Below are 23,469 nucleotides of genomic sequence, written 5' to 3'. Positions count from 1 at the left end.
ATGGAACATTTGTCAGTTTGCAGTCTTGCACTGATATGACCTGAAACTTTCAAAGATCTAGACATCTATCTGTTCTTACATTCATTACAATTCCATTCCATAGTTCTATTATTCCAACAAGTTCTGTTTGTTTTCTAGACGCCCTGAACCCTGAACAGAGCCAAATGTTTGTCCTCACAATAAATATGTCGGTGGAGATAAATAACATGAATCATAAATGCATTCCTTTACAGCAGCAATTGATTCCTCACTTGACTGTGTCATACCAACATTCATGGATCCACACATCCACACATCGACCATATTGCTTAGACATAGTACTTGAGGGTGGACATTACCCTTAGGTATAAATTGCAATCCATTTCTATCAAACTGAGATTTCCAACCATCTTGCCATAATCAACTCTCTCTCTCCTCTCTCTCTCTCCTCTCTCTCTCTCTCTCTCTAACTTCCCACCTTGTTCTCTAAAGCATGACCAGCTTGTGAATTTGGCCAGTTATCTGCAAAAGAGGTAGAAGCCACTTCCAAGTGCGATTCTATCATTGACAGCAGCTTTGCATCCATCTAGGAGTTCGTCATGTTCTGGTTTCTGACCAAACAATTTGTGCAGAGTTTTGAGGTATCAAAGTCTAAGTTTAGTATGTTGAAATGAAATATTTGAGAACAGCTAGGAACTTCTGTGTTTATATGCCAATAAGTAGTCCGCAATTGAGATTCAGGGTGTGTGATAAGATCACAAAACTGGGGCATTAAAGTCTGGATGCATTTTCAAGGCGCAACTCCAGAATAGCTAATGAACATTCATGAACATCCCAACAGATATATGATTTATCTCAACGGCAACTTGTCATTAAGCATAGGCTTATATTTGTGCCATCGGCATTGTTTTAAAATCTGGAGTGAAAATCATTGGCATTTCATGAAGATAAACCTAAAGTGATTTTGGTTTTTAACATGTCTACGGAAGGGGATCAGAAGAACAGCTTTCTTTAGCCACTGGGGATAATTGGATAATTACAATACAGTATGCTCCTCTTAATCCATCCTATTAAATGTAAAAGAATACAAATATGACATACAGTAAGCTCCTTATGTGCTTAGTTCTGGAAGTCATATTTTGAAGCCCATCTACAAGCCGTTTAGGTAAGGTAAGTCAACAACAACAAGACCAGGAGGGTCCCAAAACATATAGACTAGACCAGTGGTTCTTAACCTTTTTTACTTAACGCACCCCCTTACCTGTGGCCAAGATAAGCCGCACACCCCCAACCCAAACTTCTACACATGTATATGCACTAAAAATGATTCAAGTGATTCATTACAATGATTCTGGCATGAGACATTAATCAATACTTCAATACCTTTACATGGGGACCAAAAGATATTTTAATTTGGTTTTGATTTGGCCGAATTATAGGCTACTGTTTGCTAGCAGAATTTTGGTCATAACTTTGACACAAACAAAATTCCGCGCACCCCCTGAAATCTCTGGCGCAACCCCAGGGGGTGCCCGCACCCCAGATTAAGAACCACTGGACTAGACTACTAAACAACACTGGAGACCTGGACCCCGGTCTTCACAATCCTCATCATTAACCAGTTATATTAGGTTTCCAGTGGGAAACTGCATCGCAACCAAGTAAGCTTACTTAGTTAGCAACGATGCCATCGAGAAACTCATCCCTGGTTCTTGGGAGCGATACCGAATAGGAACCTTTTTCAGAACCACCAAGGCAGCAGTTCTAAAACGAAACATTTGATACTGAAACTATGATCTCAGGCTATGAAGTACCATTTCTAATGTGCAGAACCTTTCACAATGTAATCAAAACAGGGTTTTCACTCTCCAATCACTCAGACTGTACTGCAGTAGACAATTAGCCGACTAGATTATGCTGTTAAGCACGTAATTCCAAGAGACAACAAATAGTACAAAACAAATGCCACGGAACAGAACATGATCTGATTGCTGGGATAGATTCCTCAGTCAGTCTTCCAAAAACACAAATGATGAAAGACTTATATTCTAATAATCTCATAAAGCACAGTGGATGGTCTGTTGAAGTGAGAAATCAAGATAACGTGCGTATGTCCTTTTGTGCAAAAAGTAATTGATAAATGTCTTTACAATATGCTTACACATGTAGTAATACATATGTGGTAGGCCTATGTAGTTGTGTAGGCCTACATAAAAATCGGGTCTTCACATTCAACACTTTCTGCCCGTCCTCCTTCTAGCAGGCTGCACTGGCTGCTGATGCTGTTGTATTGTGTGAGTTTCGGAAGACTTATGCTGCATAAACAGCCTGCACCCCTGAATGCTCTTTTCAAATAAACTATTTCTCAGTCATCCCTCTAGATACACTTTTTTTTTCATTCTGATTTGGCTGCAAAAAAAAAAAAAAAAAACCCTCTCGCCCCTTCAGTAGTCTACAGTACACTCCACAGACCGGCTCGGGATCATTTCCAGAGACCAGCTTGAGACCAGAAAGAGAGATGTGAGAGAGCCATGCCAATTAAAACGAACGTTTCAGTGATTCAGTGGCTCGAAATATGGAAACACTCTCCATCTGGCCACAAAGTGCTCTGGGTGTTAACAAGATGGCTGACACCATCAGCTTTCTCACTGCAGTATTTTATGGGAACTGCGGTATACGATGGAGAAGGTTAGCCTGGTCTATTACATGAAATGCACTATAGTCTGGACACGCACCATAGGCAAGGCTGTGGAACCAACGGTTGGCGTCTAAACTGTGTTGTCAGCGTGCTGAGCCTATCCTGATGACTCGCTGCACAGATTCAAAACTACACAGAGCTTTGTAATTAGAGGAAAGAGCCAATCAAGATTCATGGCCAAGTTACGAGTAAACCCTATGGTGCAGGTCTAGACCAATCCGGCAGGCAGTGTTGGCCTAGTTTACTAGGCTAGAAGAAGGTGCATGGAAGACTATTACATAATACAGTATGTGTTAACTTCTCTTTGTTTATTCCACTCATCACCCATTTATCCTGAATATTATCCTCTGTCTTGTTCCGATGGGGTAGGGAATATGTTGTTTCAAAAACACACATATATACATTTATATTCTGCTTAATACATGCAAGGTTCTGTGCAGTTAGTTTGAATTTGAGGACTTTTTGCCTTCTTTGAGGAGTGAGTCATTATTTGTGGACTTGATGGAAGTTCTGAGATGAATTCACACAAAAAACATTCAAGACTTTTTACTTGGTCGGTATGTGTCATCCAATAGGTGTGTGGGGGGGTATCACATCAATCCTCTTCCTGTTTTGATGAGATGATGATTACTTCATACCTCTGCGGAGCATCTGGTTTGCCGCAATAAGCATGACACTGATGATGAAAGCGATGGCGAAGGCACATATGAGACTTTTCCGCACACATGTGTGTTTCATCTGGTGTTTGGGGCTCGCTGTGAAAAAAAAGGACATCCGGTTGGAGGGGTTACAGTCATGGTTACATTTACTGAGACAATAAGTGGCACTTAAAAATGGAAAGGGGTTTATAAATCGCCCATTAGTAGCATAAGCTCATTTAATGAATGTTTCTTTAGGAGAGGTTTTGGAAGAGTAAAGACTATCACAGCACGTCAAAACAAATTTAATGAGACAAGCACTGGATTTTAACAATGACAAACCAGCCTTAATCACCAGCAGTCCTCCGCAACTACACTCATGCCTGGCTCACTCACCTAGACAGTCAAAACACTTTTATTCTCTTGTCTGGAAAACTTTTGATTAAGTTTTTGGTAATGACAATCTTTTCCTTGTGTCTGAAGTGTCCTTGCTGTGGGAAACTTTTGTTTTCCCTCAGTCATTCTCTTCTCTTTCACACTTGGACAACAGACATACTTGAATGTATATGATACAATGTTGCTGCACAGGGGTCCGTTTCTCGAAAGCGTGTTTGCTATCGTCGTTAGCAAAGTCCTTCGTAAGATCGACTCAACTCTCTCTCGACAGCGACACTCACCACTAAATCCAAGGGATCGGTAAGACGGTCTTAAGGCGGTCTTAAGACAGTTATCAACGACAAGAATCGAGAAACGGACCCCAGCTCCATTCCTTATATTATTATTATGGAATGCCAGAAGGATCTCTGCTCAAAACGCTTTGAATAATGGGTGAAGCATCTTCAAGGCCCAAGAAGAAATCCAGTTGCTTACAACTAAAATCTTCAGACTAACACAGTCCAGAGGAACGAGAACCCTCACATACACTATTCCACAGTAAACTTTTGATTAACTTTAGAAAAAAAGGGTATGCAGTAAACATACCAGTGTTAATATAACTCTTAAAGAGTTCAGTATCTGAGTGATCTCAGTTTCAGATATCAATTGGGTCTTCCCAACAATAGTGTTAACTCAAGGCTCTGTGTTAACTGAGGCTCTGAAGAGGACATAGTCGCAACGCGTCAGTCCGTTTAATTAAAGTCTTTTTTAACTTCATCAGCAGTATGCCTTGGAATCTTTGGCAGACCTTATCAATAGCCACAACTGGAGCTAAGTCTGACCATAATTTTAAGCAACTTTTTTTCCTTGAGCCAAAGTGCACCTGCTAATGAGAAAAAAGTGAAGCAGCATTCCTCCATGATCAGCATGCCCCAGTGAACAGTTGATTTTTTAGCATAATAGTGTTAACTCTTTGGTCTGTGTAACACCTTTCAGATTTAATAATATTGTGTAAATGGCTTGACTGATTTCACTTTGGTCTTTAGACCTTCATCAGGCAGAGTGTGGATCTGAAATCTGATTTGTCCCTGTTTACTTGGACAAAAAGGGTAGCTTCTGACTTACTATTAATGTCCACTTGACACTCCGGGCTGTCCAAGTGGCTCTCCTCCGTCATGATGATGTTCTCGATGTCTTTCATGGTCAGGTGATCGCAGAAGGTGTCATAGAGAAGTCTCTTCAGCTCGTCCACTGTCAGCTTCTGCATGTCACACTGGGAATAATAGACAAAAATGAGAAGAAATATTCGCACACCGCAAAAGCTCCCTTGTCGTGATTTAATGTGAAAAAATGTCACAAAGTTTCGACCAGCAAGGTCTTCGTCAGGTGTCAGACACTGGGAATAATAGACAAGCAGGCCTGTCACGATCGGCGACAAAACAATTGGTAAGGTGAAAGGGGGCCCTTTGGTAATGACAGGTTATGTAGCTGTACTGAAATGACAGCAATGACAATGTTGTGAGTGTGGCAGCACCTCCCTCAATTCAATGACTGAAAAGTGCAATGATATTGCTGTTCAAATAATCTCTCTCGAGTTTGAAGAGAAGGCAGGGGTAGGGGGTTTGGGAGGTTGTATGAGCCCCAAGTCCCTCTTTGCCTCGGGCCCCCGAAATACCTTAAAACGACTCTACAGACAAGACAAGATGGACTGTAAATGAGCTGTGCCGACAGTTAATAGTCAAAGCGTCAGGTCTCTGGGGGGGTCAGGGAGGTGGCGTACGTCCCATACATAATTCCGGAGCTCATTTGGCTGCTCTGCTTAAAAAGTCTGCTCCAATCCTGTGACAATTTAGCCAGTTTAGGCAAGGGCTTGTTCTCCACTTTGCCCATGGTGATGAGACAGCGCTGCTGCTGCTGCACCGCCGCCATTCGTTCTTGTTATAGTGGAGCAGGCCCCTTCTGCCCGCCTAGACATTGCACATGTCAGACATGATTTTTCTCCCTGGCCCACTAGCAGCGGTCAGCAGTAGGGGATAGGTGGATTACACAACACACAGGGGTTGTATACCGCATTGACTACCAATGATGATGTTGGGAAATACTGAGGTTACAGTTTTTGAATGTATTCATGAAACGGAATCTATTCATAAAAGATAAACGTACGTGTTCAGTTTTTAGTCAAACGCTTTACCCATTTCATAGACTTAAGATAGGTTAAGTTAGGTTACTTTATTAGTCTCCACCAGGGAGAAATTGGTTTCAGAGACAGGGGGGTTGCAGCAGTACAAAAATACATAAAAGGACTGACAACAACAACCGACACTTGGATATGTCTGCATGCAGTCCACATTCTGAGCAAAGATGAACCATTATGTGTATATTTCACACTATTTGTTATTTGGGTGTTTGGAACAAAAAGATTTTCCATAATCTTTAGAGGCTTGTTATGAACCTGGCAATTTATTATTTTGGTATTTGAAATTTAATGATGCAATAAAGTTGATCTGTCAACAGAGTATTAAAACCAAATGGCAGCAAACAGTGTAAGCATAAAAGGACACATACATTTTAACGTTGTCTCTTAAATTGTGAATTATGTGCAATTTAATGTCGGGACGTTGTCTTGACATTCTTCAATATTCTTGGAGAGGCTGTTTAAATATACAGTAGCGTTTTGGAGAGCGCGCACATCCAGATTGGACAGGTGCCGGACTTAAACACGATTAAACATGAAAGGAAGGAAGGTCCGCACACTGTTGCTGCTCCAGGTTTATTAACACAACGTTTCGACCATGCAGTCTGGTCTTCGTCAGGTGTATGTGAGTTTGTGTAACATGACAGTTCTTTTAAAGACTCTTGAAGGAAGAGGCGGGCGCAATGCGCCGTTGAGTGACATCTCCTCCAAGTGAGGTCATAGTTCAAAACACAAACAGAAAAAAGGGAATTACACAGAAACCCACATGTAAATAAAGAAAATTACATAAAGAGAAAAGAACACCACTCAATAGAAACAAAAATGACAAGTGCCCAAATGTACAGTGCGATCCATCACCAAAGACATGTCTCATGTCAAGTTATTCAATAAATATGTACAAAACAAAGGGGGATAATCCATAATGTACCAACGTCAGGATAAGTAGCCTATAAAAAAGGTTTTATATCGAAGTCTTCATTTAGCCCATGGGGTGACATAGTATTCAGCGCATATATGTGGTAAGTCTCACGTTGTAAAAGCAAACGGTCGTGATTGCCGCCTCTAGGAGGCCTCTCCACTTTTTCAATCCCCGTATATCTGAGTGTGCAGACATTATGGCCCGCTGCCAGGAAGTGCGCTGCTACTGGGTTGCGTGTGTCACCGCATCGAATATTGCTCCGATGTTCCGAGATGCGTGTGCGTAATGGTCTACTCGTCTTACCCACATACGCAAGGCCACACGGGCATTTAAGTAAATAGACGACAAACGGAGTGTTGCAGTTGATGACACCACGAATGTTCAAAGTCTTGCCTGTGTGTGGATGTGTGTATGTTCTGCTTCTCATTGTATAGCCACATTGTGCGCAGTTGCCGCATTTGTAGTTACCATCGGGGATGTTAAATGGATTTTGTTTGTTCTCGTGGGTGTGAGATTTCACCAACTTGTCCCTTAAATTTGGGGCACGTCTGAAAACTACTGTCGGTGGGGCAGTGAAGATCCCTTTTAGTTTGGGGTCTGTCTCCACTACATGCCAGTGTTTCCGAATGATCTTTTTAAATTCAGATCCCAACGGTGAGTATTTGGTTATGCACAGTGTCGAATTTTGTTTCTGTGCTCGGCCAGATTTTGGGATTAAACATTCGTCTTGTGTGACATGGGCGAAGCGCTCGCTTGCTGCGTCAACCCATTGTTGTTTGTAGCCCCTTTCTTGGAACCTCTGGGATAGATCGGAGGCCTGTGACGCGTACCGTTGATCTGAACTACAGATGCGTCTGGCACGATGGAATTGACTAATTGGTAGGCTTTTAATAAGGTGACTGGGGTGGTAGCTGTCAACCCCGGAGGATTGTATTTCGATCAGTTGGTTTTCGGAACAGATCAGTCTGCAGTTTAGCGCCGTCCCTAATGACAAGTACGTCAAGAAAGCTAATCTGCGATTGGTCGAAGTCAAGCGTAAAACTCAGATGGTCATTCACAGAGTTGAGGTATTGATGAAACAGTCTTAAAGACCTCTCGTCACCTTTCCACAAAATAAAAACATCATCTATGAAGCGTTGGTACAGTAGGACGTTATTAAAATATGGATTCACTTCAGAGTCAAGTACAAAATTATTTTCAAAGAACCCCATGTATAAATTGGCATAGTTTGGAGCCATAGTGCTCCCCATTGCCGTCCCCTTAATCTGCAGGTAATATTCTTCTTTGAACAGAAAAAAATTAGAAGTTAGTACCACATGTGCCAAGATCAAGTATACATTCAGTTTGGGGCCTACATGCATTAGTTCTCTGATCAAGAAAGTGCTTCATAGCCTCTATACCGCCATCATGAGGGATGTTTGTATAGAGGCTGGACACGTCAAAAGTTGCTAGTAAAATGTCAGAGTTGGGTAAGGTCATTGTTTTGAGTTTGTTAATAAAATCAATTGAATCCCTGATGTATGAGGGTAAAGAACAGACAATAGGTTTAATGCAGTGGTCGACAAAAGTAGACACATTGGCAGTTAGAGACCCTATTCCGCTCACAATGGGCCTTCCAGGGAGAGGCGGTGTTTGCGACTTATGTACCTTCGGTAGAGTATAGAATACAGGAATGACTGGAAAATCGTTTTTCATAAAGCCAAATTCTTGTTTATTAATCTCTCCCTTATCCAACCAGGTCTGTTAATTTGTCGTGGGACTATGGACATATATTTTGTCGTAGGGTCACTGGGGAGTCTAGTGTAGAAATTACTGTCCCCAAGTTGTCGATGTATTTCTTTCTCGTAGTCAATAGTATTCTGCAAAATCAAAGCACCACCTTTATCCGCAGGGCGGATGACAACAGTTCTGTCATTGTTGAGCTCTGCCAGAGCTTCTCTCTCACTCTTAGGCATGTTATTATAGACCTTGTACTGTCGTTTGGACTTTAATGCAGTTTTAACATCATGTTTCCCACCAGGCGGCAATATGTGTCCAATGAGGCATTTCTATTCCTTGGTGGAATAAAGGTGGATTTGGGTCTAAGCAGTCCCTTCCCTGAAACACTGGAGGAAGCCTCTGGAGCACTGGTGGAAGCCTCTGGAATAGAGGTTGGAGTGCTCTCATTGGTGGTGGGAGGGTGAAGAGTGTTAGATGGTGTATTGTGGAACAATTCGCGCAGTCTTAGTTTTCTGAAGAATTTCTCGAAGTCAATCACAGTTTCAAAGTCATTTGTTGTTGTAGTAGGCGCAAAAGAAAGCCCTTTACTGAGTGCAGCAGTGCATAACTCAGTTAGAGGTTTGGAGGAAAAGTTCATTCCCGTGTTCGGTGTCTGAGCGCATAGTTGAGACTTTCGTCTGATCCCCCTCCTGCAGCGTTTCTGCCGCGGAAGTTGTCTCGCCCGCGTCCGCGTCCACGTCCGCGTCCGCGTCCGCGACCCCTGCCTCTGCCTCTGTGTTGTTGTTGGGGGGAGCGGTCTAAAAAACCGCTGCGGCTGTGGGAGTCAGAGTCCACTGAAGAGGAAGAAGGCCAGTCATCTTCATCGTGCGCCTGCTGCTGGAATCGGTCCTGCGATGGTGCTGCCTCGTCTTTGTTTCTTCCTCCAGAAATAAACTCGCTGTTGTTGGTAGTCGTTGGTGTCTCTGGCGAACTTTATTCTCTTCTTAGTTGTCTTTTTTCTCCAACAGAAGTTTTTCTTTAAATTGTTCAATGTCCTTCTTCAGGTTGTTCAGGTAACTTTTGTCTGTGACTTCAGTGTCCAATCGGTTGTTGATTTCCTGAATTTTTCTTCCCTGGTTTTGCGCAATTGTTCAGTTGTTTCTTGTATGGTTAAAGCCATTAAGTCCATCGAACATTTGTTGAGTATTTCGCACCAGCGATCAAGAAATTCTGGGTTGTTCATGCCAAAGGCTGGTTTTTTTTGGAGTCTCAACCCCCTTGGGATGATCTTCTGTCGCACGTAGTCACTCATCCCAACGGCATGTAGGTATTGTCTGGTTTCTTTTAAGATGGCTTTTCTGAGCGATTTCCTCAGGTCATCAGTAACTGGATTCATTTGTGTGACGGTATCTCCATCAAAGAGGGAGTCCGTGAGTAAAATCCTTGAGTGATCTTCCGTAGTAAACTCGAATGTCTTTTGAAGGCCAGCCGGAATCTTTTCACTTGACTTGGTTCCAGCCATCATGGCCGATTCAGACTTTCAAACCGGAGTCAGTGGAGTGCAGCGCCCTGCGGATAAAGGTGGTGCTTTGATTTTGCAGAATACTATTGACTACGAGAAAGAAATACATCGACAACTTGGGGACAGTAATTTCTACACTAGACTCCCCAGTGACCCTACGACAAAATATATGTCCATAGTCCACGACAAATTACAGACCTGGTTGGATAAGGGAGAGATTAATAAACAAGAATTTGGCTTTATGAAAAACGATTATCCAGTCATTCCTGTATTCTATACTCTACCGAAGGTACATAAGTCGCAAACACCGCCTCTCCCTGGAAGGCCCATTGTGAGCGGAATAGGGTCTCTAACTGCCAATGTGTCTACTTTTGTCGACCACTGCATTAAAACCTATTGTCTGTTCTTTACCCTCATACATCAGGGATTCAATTGATTTTATTAACAAAACTCAAACAAAACAATGACCTTACCCAACTCTGACATTTTACTAGCAACTTTTGACGTGTCCAGCCTCTATACAAACAAACATCCCTCATGATGGCGGTATAGAGGCTATGAAGCACTTTCTTGATCAGAGAACTAATGCATGTAGGCCCCAAACTGAATGTATACTTGATCTTGCACATGTGGTACTAACTTCTAATTTTTTTCTGTTCAAAGAAGAATATTACCATGCAGATTAAGGGGACGGCAATGGGGAGCACTATGGCTCCAAACTATGCCAATTTATACATGGGGTTCTTTGAAAATAAATTTTGTACTTGACTCTGAAGTGAATCATATTTTAATAACGTCCTACTGTACCAACGCTTCATAGATGATGTTTTTATTTTGTGGAAAGGTGACGAGAGGTCTTTAAGACTGTTTCATCAATACCTCAACTCTGTGAATGACCATCTGAGTTTTACGCTTGACTTCGACCAATCGCAGATTAGCTTTCTTGATGTACTTGTCATTAGGGACGGCGCTAAACTGCAGACTGATCTGTTCCGAAAACCAACTGATCGAAATACCATCCTCCGGGGTGACAGCTACCACCCCAGTCACCTTATTAAAAGCCTACCAATTAGTCAATTCCATCGTGCCAGACGCATCTGTAGTTCAGATCAACGGTACGCGTCACAGGCCCTCGATCTATCCCAGAGGTTCCAAGAAAGGGGCTACAAACAACAATGGGTTGACGCAGCAAGCGAGCGCTTCGCCATGTCCCCTCAACACAAGACGAATGTTTAATCCCAAAATCTGGGCCGAGCACAGAAACAAAATTCGACACTGTGCATAACAAATACTCACCGTTGGGATCTGAATTTTAAAAAGATTCATTCGGAAACACTGGCACGTAGTGGAGACAGACCCCAAACTAAAAGGGATCTTCACTGCCCCACCGACAGTAGTTTTCAGACGTGCCCCAAATTTAAGGGACAAGTTGGTGAAATCTCACACCCACGAGAACAAACAAAATCCATTTAACATCCCCGATGGTAACTACAAATGCGGCAACTGCGCACAATGTGGCTATACAATGAGAAGCAGAACATACACACATCCACACACAGGCAAGACTTTGAACATTCGTGGTGTCATCAACTGCAACACTCCGTTTGTCGTCTATTTACTTAAATGCCCGTGTGGCCTTGCGTATGTGGGTAAGACGAGCAGACCATTACGCACGCGCATCTCGGAACATCGGAGCAATATTCGATGCGGTGACACACGCAACCCAGTAGCAGCGCACTTCCTGGCAGCGGGCCATAATGTCTGCACACTCAGATATACGGGGATTGAAAAAGTGGAGAGGCCTCCTAGAGGCGGCAATCACGACCGTTTGCTTTTACAACGTGAGACTTACCACATATATGCGCTGAATACTATGTCCCCCCATGGGCTAAATGAAGACTTCGATATAAAACCTTTTTTATAGGCTACTTATCCTGACGTTGGTACATGATGGATTATCCCCCCTTTGTTTTGTACATATTTATTGAATAACTTGACATGAGACATGTCCTTGGTGATGGATCGCACTGTACATTTGGGCACTTGTCATTTTTGTTTCTATTGAGTGGTGTTCTTTTCTCTTTATGTAATTTTCTTTATTTACATGTGGGTTTCTGTGTAATTCCCTTTTTTCTGTTTGTGTTTTGAACTATGACCTCACTTGGAGGAGATGTCACTCAACGGCGCATTGCGCCCGCCTCTTCCTTCAAGAGTCTTTAAAAGAACTGTCATGTTACACAAACTCACATACACCTGACGAAGACCAGACTGCATGGTCGAAACGTTGTGCTGTTTAAATATACACCACAGAGCTCTAGCTCCTTTCACTCATCAGCCCGGTCAGTACATTGATAATCACATTGCATACGCAATTGTCAATATCAAAAAAGATTAATACAGATTTTCAGATAGTTTTGAGGAATAATAGGCCTACCTTCCAGAAGACAGAGTCAAAATCCGCTCCGTGAAATTTGTCCGGCATGGTTGTTGCTGAAAGCTTAGGCCCCAGCAATGTGACAAACTCCTCAAAGTCAACCTGACCATCCCCTGAAACGGCAGAAAAAAACACAAGCTCATTTGGCCACAATTTTCTTCATTCTATTCTTTGTGTCAAAATTATTATGGCGTAGATTGTGTTGACAAGGTGAACGAAGTGTATCGAACCAAATGCAGAGGTGTTATACATGTTGCACATTTATTATAATTTCAAATAGCCCTTTAAGTATATACAAAATCTCTGGCTGAGTGTTGAGTGTAGAGTGGGGTCGAGTGTAGAGTGTGTAATTAAACAATCTACAATTGATATAAATTTCCCTCTGATCAAAATGGACAGCCTCATTACCAATGCAAATCACGTTAAACAAACCAACCAGCAAATGGAGGAATGCATGACAACAACAACAACAAAGCACATAACAGCAATGCAGGATGATGGAGAGCCCAGGTCAAGGCCCTTCCAATCGTGCCCACGGGACCTTAATTATAGACTACCCATGGAAGGTATTTCTAATAGCCTACACAAAGTAGATGGTTGATCCACTATTCTTCATCAACCTCTTTGAAGATCATTGCTTGGATCCCATGGGCCCTACCAGAAGGGTCATGATGATCACAGGCATAATTAGATGTAGCCTACTGTACGTTTTTGTGCGTGACTTGGGCTCTCTATAATAGTAAAAGAGAAGTGACATTGGCATGAGCAATCACCGTCCATGTCGAGTCGCTGGATGATGGCCACCAGCAATTCACGTAAGCAGACCAACCAAAAAATGGAGGTATGCGTGATACAACAACAAAGCATAATAATTCAGGATAATAGAAAGCACAAGTCAAGGCCCTTCCAATCATGCCCAAGGGACCTTAGTCGGCTACTTGTGAAAGGTATTTCTAAAAATACACAAAATAGATGGTTGATCCAATATGCACTATCAACCTCTTTGAAGAGCAGTGCTTGGATCCCATGGGCCCTACCGGAAAGGTCATGTGCAACTGGGGTCATTCTGCGCAGTCCATCTCTCGGGACTTGAACTCACAACCTCCGACCTTGCGGCCTCGCAACATGGGAGCACTGGTGCGAAACCGCTGAGCTAAAGGTCTAGGCCGATAGCTCAGTGTCATTGCATCTGTATGAGACTTTTGGGAGGGAGGTTTACAAACAGTCTACCAAAAGAGTGTTGCCTAACAATGTGCTCACACAGGCACCATCCGTCACTGGTTGACAGTGGGCATGTCTTGATGGTATGGGTGTTATCTGCTCATGAGTTACAAACATACATGCGGTGTGATTGGCTGACAGATCCGTCACATCTTGGAAACAACAGCATGCCATACATATTGTGCTTAAACATTCATGCCTGTCCCAGACCTGTAATAAAAATCCTAGAGCGAGCATGGACATGTGAAGAATTCTGGGTATTTTGTCATGGCAAGGATGCAGCAAGTGCAGCCTTAGAAATTCTACAAAATAAGCGCGTGGCACTTTTGAAGCATACTTCACTTTGAAAGTGTACTTGGCGAGTCTCGATGACGTGAACTCTTCAAAAAATGGCCATGACTCATCCTAGCAATGAAGGCCAGGATCCTTCACATTGAGAAATGCCCCATGACTCGCTACACATATACAAGAGGAAGTGACATCAGCATGCATGAGCGAGCCATCACCGTCCATGTCGAGTCGCTGTATGATGACCTCCAGCTCCACCTCGTTGGGCATGTAGCCTAGAGAGCGCATGGCCATGCCCAGCTCCTGCTTGGAGATGAAGCCATTCCCATCACGGTCAAACACCTTGAAGGCCTCGCGAATCTCTGCATTGGGTAGAGAACCAGAGGATACAAGATGAAACATGAAGATACAAGACTTTTATCATTTGCCACACAAAACAATCACTGATTGGTCCTCATGAGTCTCTGCGTGAGGAGAAGCAGAATATACATGATACAAGGTACTAGGTAGAAGATTTTATTGTTGCCACACAGGTCTTCACATTCAGAGAAGCAGAAGATATGACGACTATTGTTTTCCACACATCCAGGCCCACTGACAGGGGGGACAAACAGGTACAGTATGTTGTCCCAGGCCCAAGAAGAGAAGGGGCCCAGCATTCGGTCCTCATTACATTGTGTGTATTCAAACAACTTGAAGGCCTCATGGATCTCTGTACAAAGCTACACTACAAATGGTGTTAGACAAAATTATACAAGATATAAATGGTCCTTCAAACAACTTTTAGACATCATGAATCTTGTCATTGGGAGAGGGCATTGGCAGAAGATCAGCATGTTAGCAAAGATATATGTGCACACTTTGCCAGTGCTGTAGGCTAGGTGGTGACGTCCCTTGAGATGTCCTAACGAGGCATACTTTTTCAAACGTTGTATTATAATACCTCCACCTTATAATAATACCTCACCTTACAACCCAATAGTTTTGACCCGTCTGTTCTGGGCCCACCTGTTTTATTTTTTCTGCCTACGCCCATGATCTCAGATCCTCCCTCGACACTTAAGCATTAGGACACAAAGGCAGAGACATAAGACCAGCATATGTCAGCATGGCACCTCAGCCTATTTATGGCCAGCGAGATTGAGCCCCATTATGCATCCACACGCCCTAAATCCTAATTGGAATTGTAAAGTTGCATTTTGAGGGAGTCCTAATTTAACCAATGCCATGGCAAAATGTCATTGTAGAGTACCACAACATTTGGTGACACTGTAAATACAGGTGGGCAAGGACGTAACCAGACATTTTCAAATACAGAGGTCAAATAGTGTGTGCTGTACTGCATATGTACATTTAGAATGCTTCAAACACTTCAGCCAAACTGTGCAGGAAATGGTCAAAAAAGGTACTGCAACTATGCTGCTCATTGAAACTGGGCTGGCTATCACCAAATTTGATATTTACATGAAAGTTTACTAAGTAATAAACAATTATTTTCTAGTATGGTCCAAGTAGAGTCATTTTTGCAGCTAAAAATGGCTATTTTTGGAAATTCAAAATGGCGAACCATGGAGAAGATCCCCCTTTTCATGTATGAAAAGTGCAATTTTTCCAGTCATAATGAATACTTAGAATGTGATGCTGGTAGTAAGTATTCAAAAGGTAACATTAGTGAATGGGTAGCATGAATTCTGGAAATAAAGAACTAAAAATCTCACACAGTGTCCCTTTAAGTTTGTTTTCATGAATCACTGCCTTGAGGATAAATGGGGGTGGCGTATACTGACTGAATGTATCATTGTTGATCATAGGCCCTATATCGATTTTCATCAGATACATTTTACATTACTGAAAAAAATACTGAGGACATGACCTCTGTGTCCTCAATGGTAGTTACGGCCATGCAGGTGGGTGATGTACATGTTGTACATAGTGCACGTTTTTGACCAGAATATTTTTATAAGCTTTAGAAAGTAAACTAATCTTGTAGTGCATAAGACAGGTAGGAACGCTTCCAGGGAGGTGGTCAATTTTCCCTTAAACGAGAAGATATTGCAATCTAATCATGCAGACACTGCCAAGAAGGTTGCACATAATGAGATTACGGGAGGAAGATGAGAAAGAATTAAATGACTAGTAAATTGGCCTTTTCAAGTCAACTTAATTAGGGCTGGCCATAATTGCTTACGTGCCTTAATAAGCATTCAGAGTACCGGTAATTCAATTAAAATGGATGTTTATGCGTCTCTCAGATACATATCACCTCTGTATCACCAATGCCCTGCAGGCGTTATAAATACACAAAGTCGCGCTGGTGCTCCAAGATGACAGGCTTATTTTGGTATTAAAATATATCTGCGTAATGAATTAAAAATGACACAACAGAATTGTGTGATGCAAAGTAGTGTCCCTCTCACACATGCACCACTCACAAACATACACATCACATCAATATCTCGCTCTCTCTCTCTCTCTCTCTCTCTCTCTCTCTCTCTCTCTCTCTCTCTCTCTCTCTCTCTTTCTCTCTCTCTGTCTGTCTGTCTGTCTGTCTCTCTCTCTCTCTCTCTCTCTCTCTCTCTCTCTCTCTCTCTCTCTCTCTCTCTCTCTCTCTCTCTCTCTCTCTCTCTCTCTCTCTCTCTCTCTCTCTCTCTCTGACACACAGGCAGACAACTCTTTGATCTATTTCATGCCATCACCAGCATCCAAAGCAAAGGATACTTGAGGAAAAAAACACACATTCTCAGATCATTAAAACATCACTTCTGTCAAAACACACAGAGTCATCTGTCCTCCGGCCTATCAGGGAGACAAGATTGAATGTTTTGATGGTCTGTCCAGAGTATAGCAATTCCCACGACAGATATTGTCACTCTCAGACACTCTCAAACACAAGCATAGGCACGCTCAAGCATGCGCGCGCACACACACACACACACACACACACACACACACACACACACACACACACACACACACACACACACACACACACACACACACACACACACACACACACACGTGCCGACAGACATTCTCACACACAGAGACGTGCTCAAACACAAACATTATCACACACACACTCTTTCTCTCTCTCTCTCTCTCTCTCTCTCTCTCTCTCTCTCTCTCTCTCTCACACACACACACACACACACACACACACACACACACACACACACACACACACACACACACACACACACACACACACACACACACGCGCGCGCCCGCGACCGACAGATCAATACGTCAAAACAGCAGTGATGTGAGGTGCCACACTGCATCAGTGGCTCACTCTATCTGAGAGTTACGGCCCCTTTCTTCTGTAACAGGCACGTGAAGAAAGCCCAAGTGGTCCGACGGCCGACCGAGCCCAGTAGATATTGTTTGCTTGATTAGAGACGCGACGTGCATACTGATTAAGGCAGAGCCCGGGCCGCGTGCTATATTTATTCAGCATTATTATTTACGTGCAATATTATATGGTCCTCCATTTCCTTGTTATTATGGAAAAACAAACTCGTACAGTATTTCAACCACCAGACGTCTGGCAGTCACATTGTTTATCTAATGCTTTTGGAAAATGCCTATACCTCGTGTCAGTTCTTGTGTCTTTTATGTACCCCTGCTATTTACTTTCTTTGTTTATTTAATTTTTCTCTCTGTGCTGTAAATAGACCATCATATACAAGCTTTCAATGCATACACATGCTTTCAAACTCATTGTACGAATGTATAGTTCAAATGTATAATAACAAGGAAAAACATTCTAGTTTATTCTATATTTGCAAAGTGCACAAGAATTGAGTGTTTCGTAAAAATGTAAATAATGACCGACAAGATTTAAATGATTGATGCAAACATGCTTTATGAACATATTATAAATGACAAGCATGATTTATTCCACTAATCATCGTAATTGTTTATGTAACCAAACAAAGCTCTTGAACATGCAAATTCATAATTAACATTTTAATGGTTTTTAATCAGTGATCAGATGGGCCAAGGGGTTTGTTGAAGGGGTTGCATGCCTAAGCAGCACTCCCCACAATGGCTTTCCCCATAAACTCATAAATCAGGCAGAACTGTGGTTCACCTTCTCCTTCTCGGTCTAATCCAGTGATTCCCAAAGTGGGGGGTCGGGGACCCCTAGAGGGGTCGCTGAGGTACTAGCGCGGAGTTGTCGAGAGAAGGGAATGTTTGCACATCAAATATTTTTCCTTCATATAATAAAAATCATTCTATACATTTGGTTAGTAACAATAGTACGGTTAATACATGTATTTATCCTTTTCTTTAAAATGTAGCAATATTGGAAAAAAAATGTTTGCCGATTGGAATTAGATTGGGGTTTGTGCAAGTTCTTGAAGGTTAGAGCAGATTTTTCTCTTAATTTAGGATGCAGATCAATTGTTTTACTATAGGCTACATGTGTTTTGGTCTTCCGCCTTCCCCATTGTGTCGGAGATTGGGTGTGTGTGAAGATATTCTTAGTTCAAGAAGGAGGCCCATCAGGGAAAAAAAGCTTGGGAACCACTGGTCTAAGCAATCCATTTTCTGAACATTGTTGTTGTGTGCCGTGTTGTTCTAGGTACATGACGTCAAGGTCACTTGTATGCTTAAAGGACTTGGTGGGGGGAGCAGAGCACACTGTGCTGACTCCTCTCTTGACATATTCTGCATATTTAATTGAATCGAGATGTCTCCCAGGCATGCTCTCTCCAGCAGTGACCAAGCGTCACAATAAAAGTCCCGCCACGTATTTACGTTATGTATAATTACCATGCGCTTGGCCCATAGGCAATTAGCATCTCTGCAGCTGTTAATTAAAGCAAAGGGCCAGATGACTGAATAATTCACTAAGATGCACATGAAAGCGGACTTTCATTGACTGACATGGTGGCAAAAACACTTAAAAGTTTCATGCTGGTGTGCGCATATCTCTCAAAAGACAGCTTCATTGCGTCCTCAAAAAGGGAGGGGAAAAGAAAAATAATGTTTGCCCAAGGGACCTTAAAAGAGTATTCTATCAGATCTCTGAGAACCTGCGCTGGATTTAGAAGACGAAGATGTTTGTAGATACATATTTTCCCTGTCAGGATTCGAGCGCCTTGGTGAGTGGCCTATTTGCATGTGTTAGGTAAGGTTGTGTAACAGCAGGGTTCTTCAACAAGGAAAAAAAAAGAAAAAAGAAAACGACAAAAAAACATGAGCCATGCTGCGATGATGACAAAGACAAAAAAGGCTACGTCAAACCTTATCTTTTGCATACGCGTGCCCCGTTTTCATTCAGATTTAGTGCTTGAAAGAGCGGCAGTGTTTTCCAGTGATAGCATTACTAACAAATCAATTTGGGGACTGTGTATCCTCTGCCTGATAAGAGCAATGTCACTCTCAGTCAGCAGAACGTCAGCTAATCCAGGCCATGATCAAGACAGCCCTGGCTGTTACAGTCTATGGAATGAGAGGGGATTTTTTCAAATCATTAGAATGTGATTGTCATTGACCTTGGCTTTTGAGGGGATGAGAGCTGTCTCTCTGTAGGGTTATTAGCCAACACAGCCAGAGGAAGAGGAAGTGTGTGTGTGTGTGTGTGTGTGTGTGTGTGTGTGTGTGTGTGTGTGTGTGTGTGTGTGTGTGTGTGTGTGTGTGTGTGTGTGTGTGTGCGTGCGTGCGTGCGTGCGCGTGTGCGTGTGTGTGTGTGACGGCTTGTGAGTTTTCATTTGTGCGTGTGTGTGTGTGTGTGGGTGGCCTGAGGGCAGGGGGTAAATGATTGAACATTTAGTTTGATGTGAGAAAATAGAATGAGGAAGACACAAAGTGCATATTTAAAAAGAACCTGCTACAACACAGCAACACAAACATCAATCCTGTCCTCCAAAACTGACTGGAACGGTGTATAGAGAGGCCCTGTGGGGAATGCTGTCATATTTTTGGGGGGGCAAAACCTCTAGGGATGTCTCTGAGAGAGTCTGTAATGATTGAAGTTTTAATGACTGAACCCATTACCTTTGTAAAGCACAGCATTTTTATTATTAAAGGAGGATGTGCACTATATTGTGTGTGCATATTACATGTAGTCATATGCTCTCTCATACACTCATGAGCAAACAAACACCATTAGCCTTCTGCCCCGTGTAAGACCTAAACTGAGCTGGAATGTCCCCCACACACCATTCATACATCAATGCTGTTCTTACACTTAGGCTACATCAGTGTTTCTCAACCTTTTTTTAGGCTAGGCACCCTTTCAGTTGATGAAAAATTTCAAGGTTCCCCAAACCAACAAGCCATAATATGGCATCGCATCCGATACCACACCAGCTTAAAGAAGTAACACATTTGGAGACGTCACACGAGCTACGTTCAAAGTTGCAGCTGACTGGGGCGACCTATATTTACTTTATTGTGCGAAAATGGCAGATAAAAGATTCCACTGACTAGCATTAACTTATCAATTTAGACAAAAATGTATTATATTACATAATTAATTCATCAGCCACGTTTCCACTGCACCCCAGGGTGCCCCGGCACCCCTGTTGAGAAACACTGACATACATCACATGCCCAATACTGTGGAGTGACACATGGAGGCAGAGACAGCATATGCATAGAAAAACAACTCATGCAGGGAATATCTTCTGGTATACAGTAACAGCAGTGCATAATCTGGATCCATAATTAAACCTTTGCTTGTTGTGAGTGATATATAGCCTACTATGCTGCCAACTTTGTTCATTTTGTAATTTCTCTGGTGTTGTCCAGCACCCAGACAATATGTAGTAGACAGATGTGTACGATTATTAAAACCTTGATTCAAAACCCTCCATCTATTAGGCCTACTGTACAACATTATTCAAAATCGTCTGTTTGCACCTGTCCTGCAATTAAGGCCGGTGACAGTAAACAACACAGTACACAGTAAACAATTCTGTGTTAAACTCAACACTATTCTGATCATATATGGTCCCATGATTGCTTTTAGAATTCAATTTCGTTCTTTGAGTGTTGAATTAACACTGTCAAGCAAACTATGTTAACCTAAACCATCAAAGTGTTAATTCAACAGTCAATGGATTGATTAACCCCTTAGCGCAGAGCCTATGTTATAACCTTACTTTCACCAAAATTGTAGTAGCTATGTCTTAATCTGTCACTTAAGGCTCTCTGTACTGTCATAGCAGTGTTGTTATGATGTAGTTCAGTATTTTCAGCAAATAGTGAATAGGCCCGCCGGCGACCCCATCTGCAGCAAGAGGCTACATCCAAGAGTGTATACATAGGCCAATATAAATATAAGCATAAAACTGTCTATCTACTGTGTACTATGACACAAGTGGCTCAGGGTACAGAATGATCAACCAGCATTTTGAATGGACCGTACTATAGCTTTTAGCTGATACACTACAGAGATGCCCTTGTGTGAGACACTGAACCCTAACCTGCTCCACCTGAGTCAGCCTGACACCCGGCAGGTTGTGTCTGCCGTCTGCCTATGGCTGGTGATGGTGACAGAGAATGAAAGACAGAGAGAGAGAGAGAGAGAGAGAGAGAGAGAGAGAGAGAGAGAGAGAGAGAGAGAGAGAGAGAGAGAGAGAGAGAGAGAGAGAGAGAGAGAGAGAGAGAGAGAGAGAGAGAGGAGGAGGAGGAGGAGGATGAAGTGTTGTGTGTCCTACAGGTAGTGTTTGTTTGCCTGAGAGAGAGGGATGATTTAAAAATGTGCAAAGTGTCAAGATTGCACTTTTATGACGAAAAACAAGGGTTTTGAATAAACACAGTTCATTTGCAGTCACTATAATAACCTAAATGAGCCTAAATAGAACCCCCAGGCACCCAGCTGTGTGCCTGGTGTGACATGCAGAAGGTATATTGTACTAAAAGGAGGTAGCCTAATCTCCGAGTTTTAACCACCTAATGCTGTCCAGGCAACATAGCCTACCCAATACTTTCTTTTCTGGCCATCTAATCAATATGATATGAAAGGAGTCAACAGAGGCCAATAATAGAATACACGAAGGAAAACAGCTGCTGTTGCAAGGTGGAAGACAGCTTTTATTGTCCTCTAAGGAACACCTCTCCTCCCCCTCAAAGGTCTACCACTGATTCAACAGCCTGCTTTCCAGGAAGATGCTGCTCATGCACTTGAGTTTTGCATAACATGTTAGTTTTTGACTGGCTTGCATGCAAATGTGAAAACTTGGTATTTTCCCTGTAATTAATATCTGGCATTGAGAACAAAAGGTGAATAATTTCTACTTAATTTATTCCAGCATCCACTAAATCTCATTTCAACAACAATTGTTTTTTTTTCTCCCAACATGAAACTCAATGCCACACATTGATTAAAACGTTTTTAGAGCTCAATAGCACAACACCCAACCAATTCATCAAAGAGATATGGCCATGGAGCAATTAGTTAACCTTTTGCTAATTGCTATCTCTGAAACTTTAATAAGGATTTTACATCAGGCTATAGCTTCATAATTATGTATCAAATACATTTTAAAATGACGTTTAGGCGCGTTCATTTCCCACAGGCTACCAATTAATGAGCCGTTGATTGGTCTGCAGCCGCGGGGGAGCTCTCCAAGGTGCTGAAGTTTTGACTGGGCAAACTCCATAAAAGCTCCGTTCAGACAATAATCGATGACGGTTGGAAGATGCATGTTTAAATGTAATTATTGCAAATCTGTGTCAATTAATTAGTCTGACTTACCCTCTACCTCATCGTCCGGTAGCTTCACGGGAGTCCGATAGGACAGGATATCGGGGATAGTGCAGAGTCCGCGGTACATGAACCTGGAGGTCACAGCACGCACTGGCATTTCTGCGCGGGAAACCCAACACCTGGCTGGCGATCTTCATATAGCACGCTGGTGAACCGGCACTTTCTCGTTGCACTCCTTTTGGAAGCTCAAGTCGGGAAACATCGAGAAGTATTCTCCGGCCTTTGACAACGTTTTCTGTAGCCTAAAAAGAATCTGCTCTGTGAGCAGTTTTCCTATTGAGACGCTGATACGACAGTCAATAGTTAGGAGGATTGTCTTTGGTAGACGGGGAGTGCAGTCATAAAGAAGAAGTGATAGGAGATGTTTCCGGAGTGGAAAATATTGCAACGCCCAGAGGCAGGTATTTTAGGTTTTGGGGGCGCTGAAAAATTAATTGCATATATTCCTGGTGAGTGACACACAAAGCACTTTCTCTTAAATCATGAAAAATGGAAAACACTGGCTGCGCCGTTCAGATGGCACGGTGCATTAAATATGACAGTCACAAACATTCAGAAAAAAATGAAACGGAATGGAACTTACACTTATTGCCACCTGCAACCCAACCTGAAAATGTGGATCTAGGAATCGGGGTAGGCTAATGTTTTGTTGACTCGTTTACTGCCGCGCGAATGCCAATCTCCCTTTGATCACAGAGACGCAGATGTTTTTCTTTGATGTATTTCTTTCAAAAAGGTTATTCATCCTCCTTTCCTCAAACATCAAATAGTTTCCCTT

The 23,469-nt window shown here is 42.5% G+C and overlaps 1 protein-coding gene across 1 annotated transcript; it reads right to left on the bottom strand.

Moving 5' to 3' along the window:
• Positions 1 to 3,129: 3,129 nt before the first annotated feature.
• Positions 3,130 to 22,950, bottom strand: cabp7b (calcium binding protein 7b). Its single transcript, XM_063212563.1, has 5 exons — positions 22,680 to 22,950; positions 14,185 to 14,328; positions 12,458 to 12,570; positions 4,816 to 4,963; positions 3,130 to 3,432 (listed from the first exon to the last, which is right to left on the bottom strand). Exons 1-5 carry the CDS (start codon positions 22,786 to 22,788, stop codon positions 3,305 to 3,307), a joined length of 642 nt encoding a protein of 213 aa, XP_063068633.1. The 5' UTR covers positions 22,789 to 22,950; the 3' UTR covers positions 3,130 to 3,304.
• Positions 22,951 to 23,469: the final 519 nt, after the last annotated feature.

This window comes from Engraulis encrasicolus, chromosome 12 (assembly GCF_034702125.1).
Source record: "Engraulis encrasicolus isolate BLACKSEA-1 chromosome 12, IST_EnEncr_1.0, whole genome shotgun sequence".
In the NCBI taxonomy this organism is placed as follows: Eukaryota; Metazoa; Chordata; class Actinopteri; order Clupeiformes; family Engraulidae; genus Engraulis; species Engraulis encrasicolus.
This window is presented reverse-complemented; position numbering and strand designations above follow the sequence as displayed.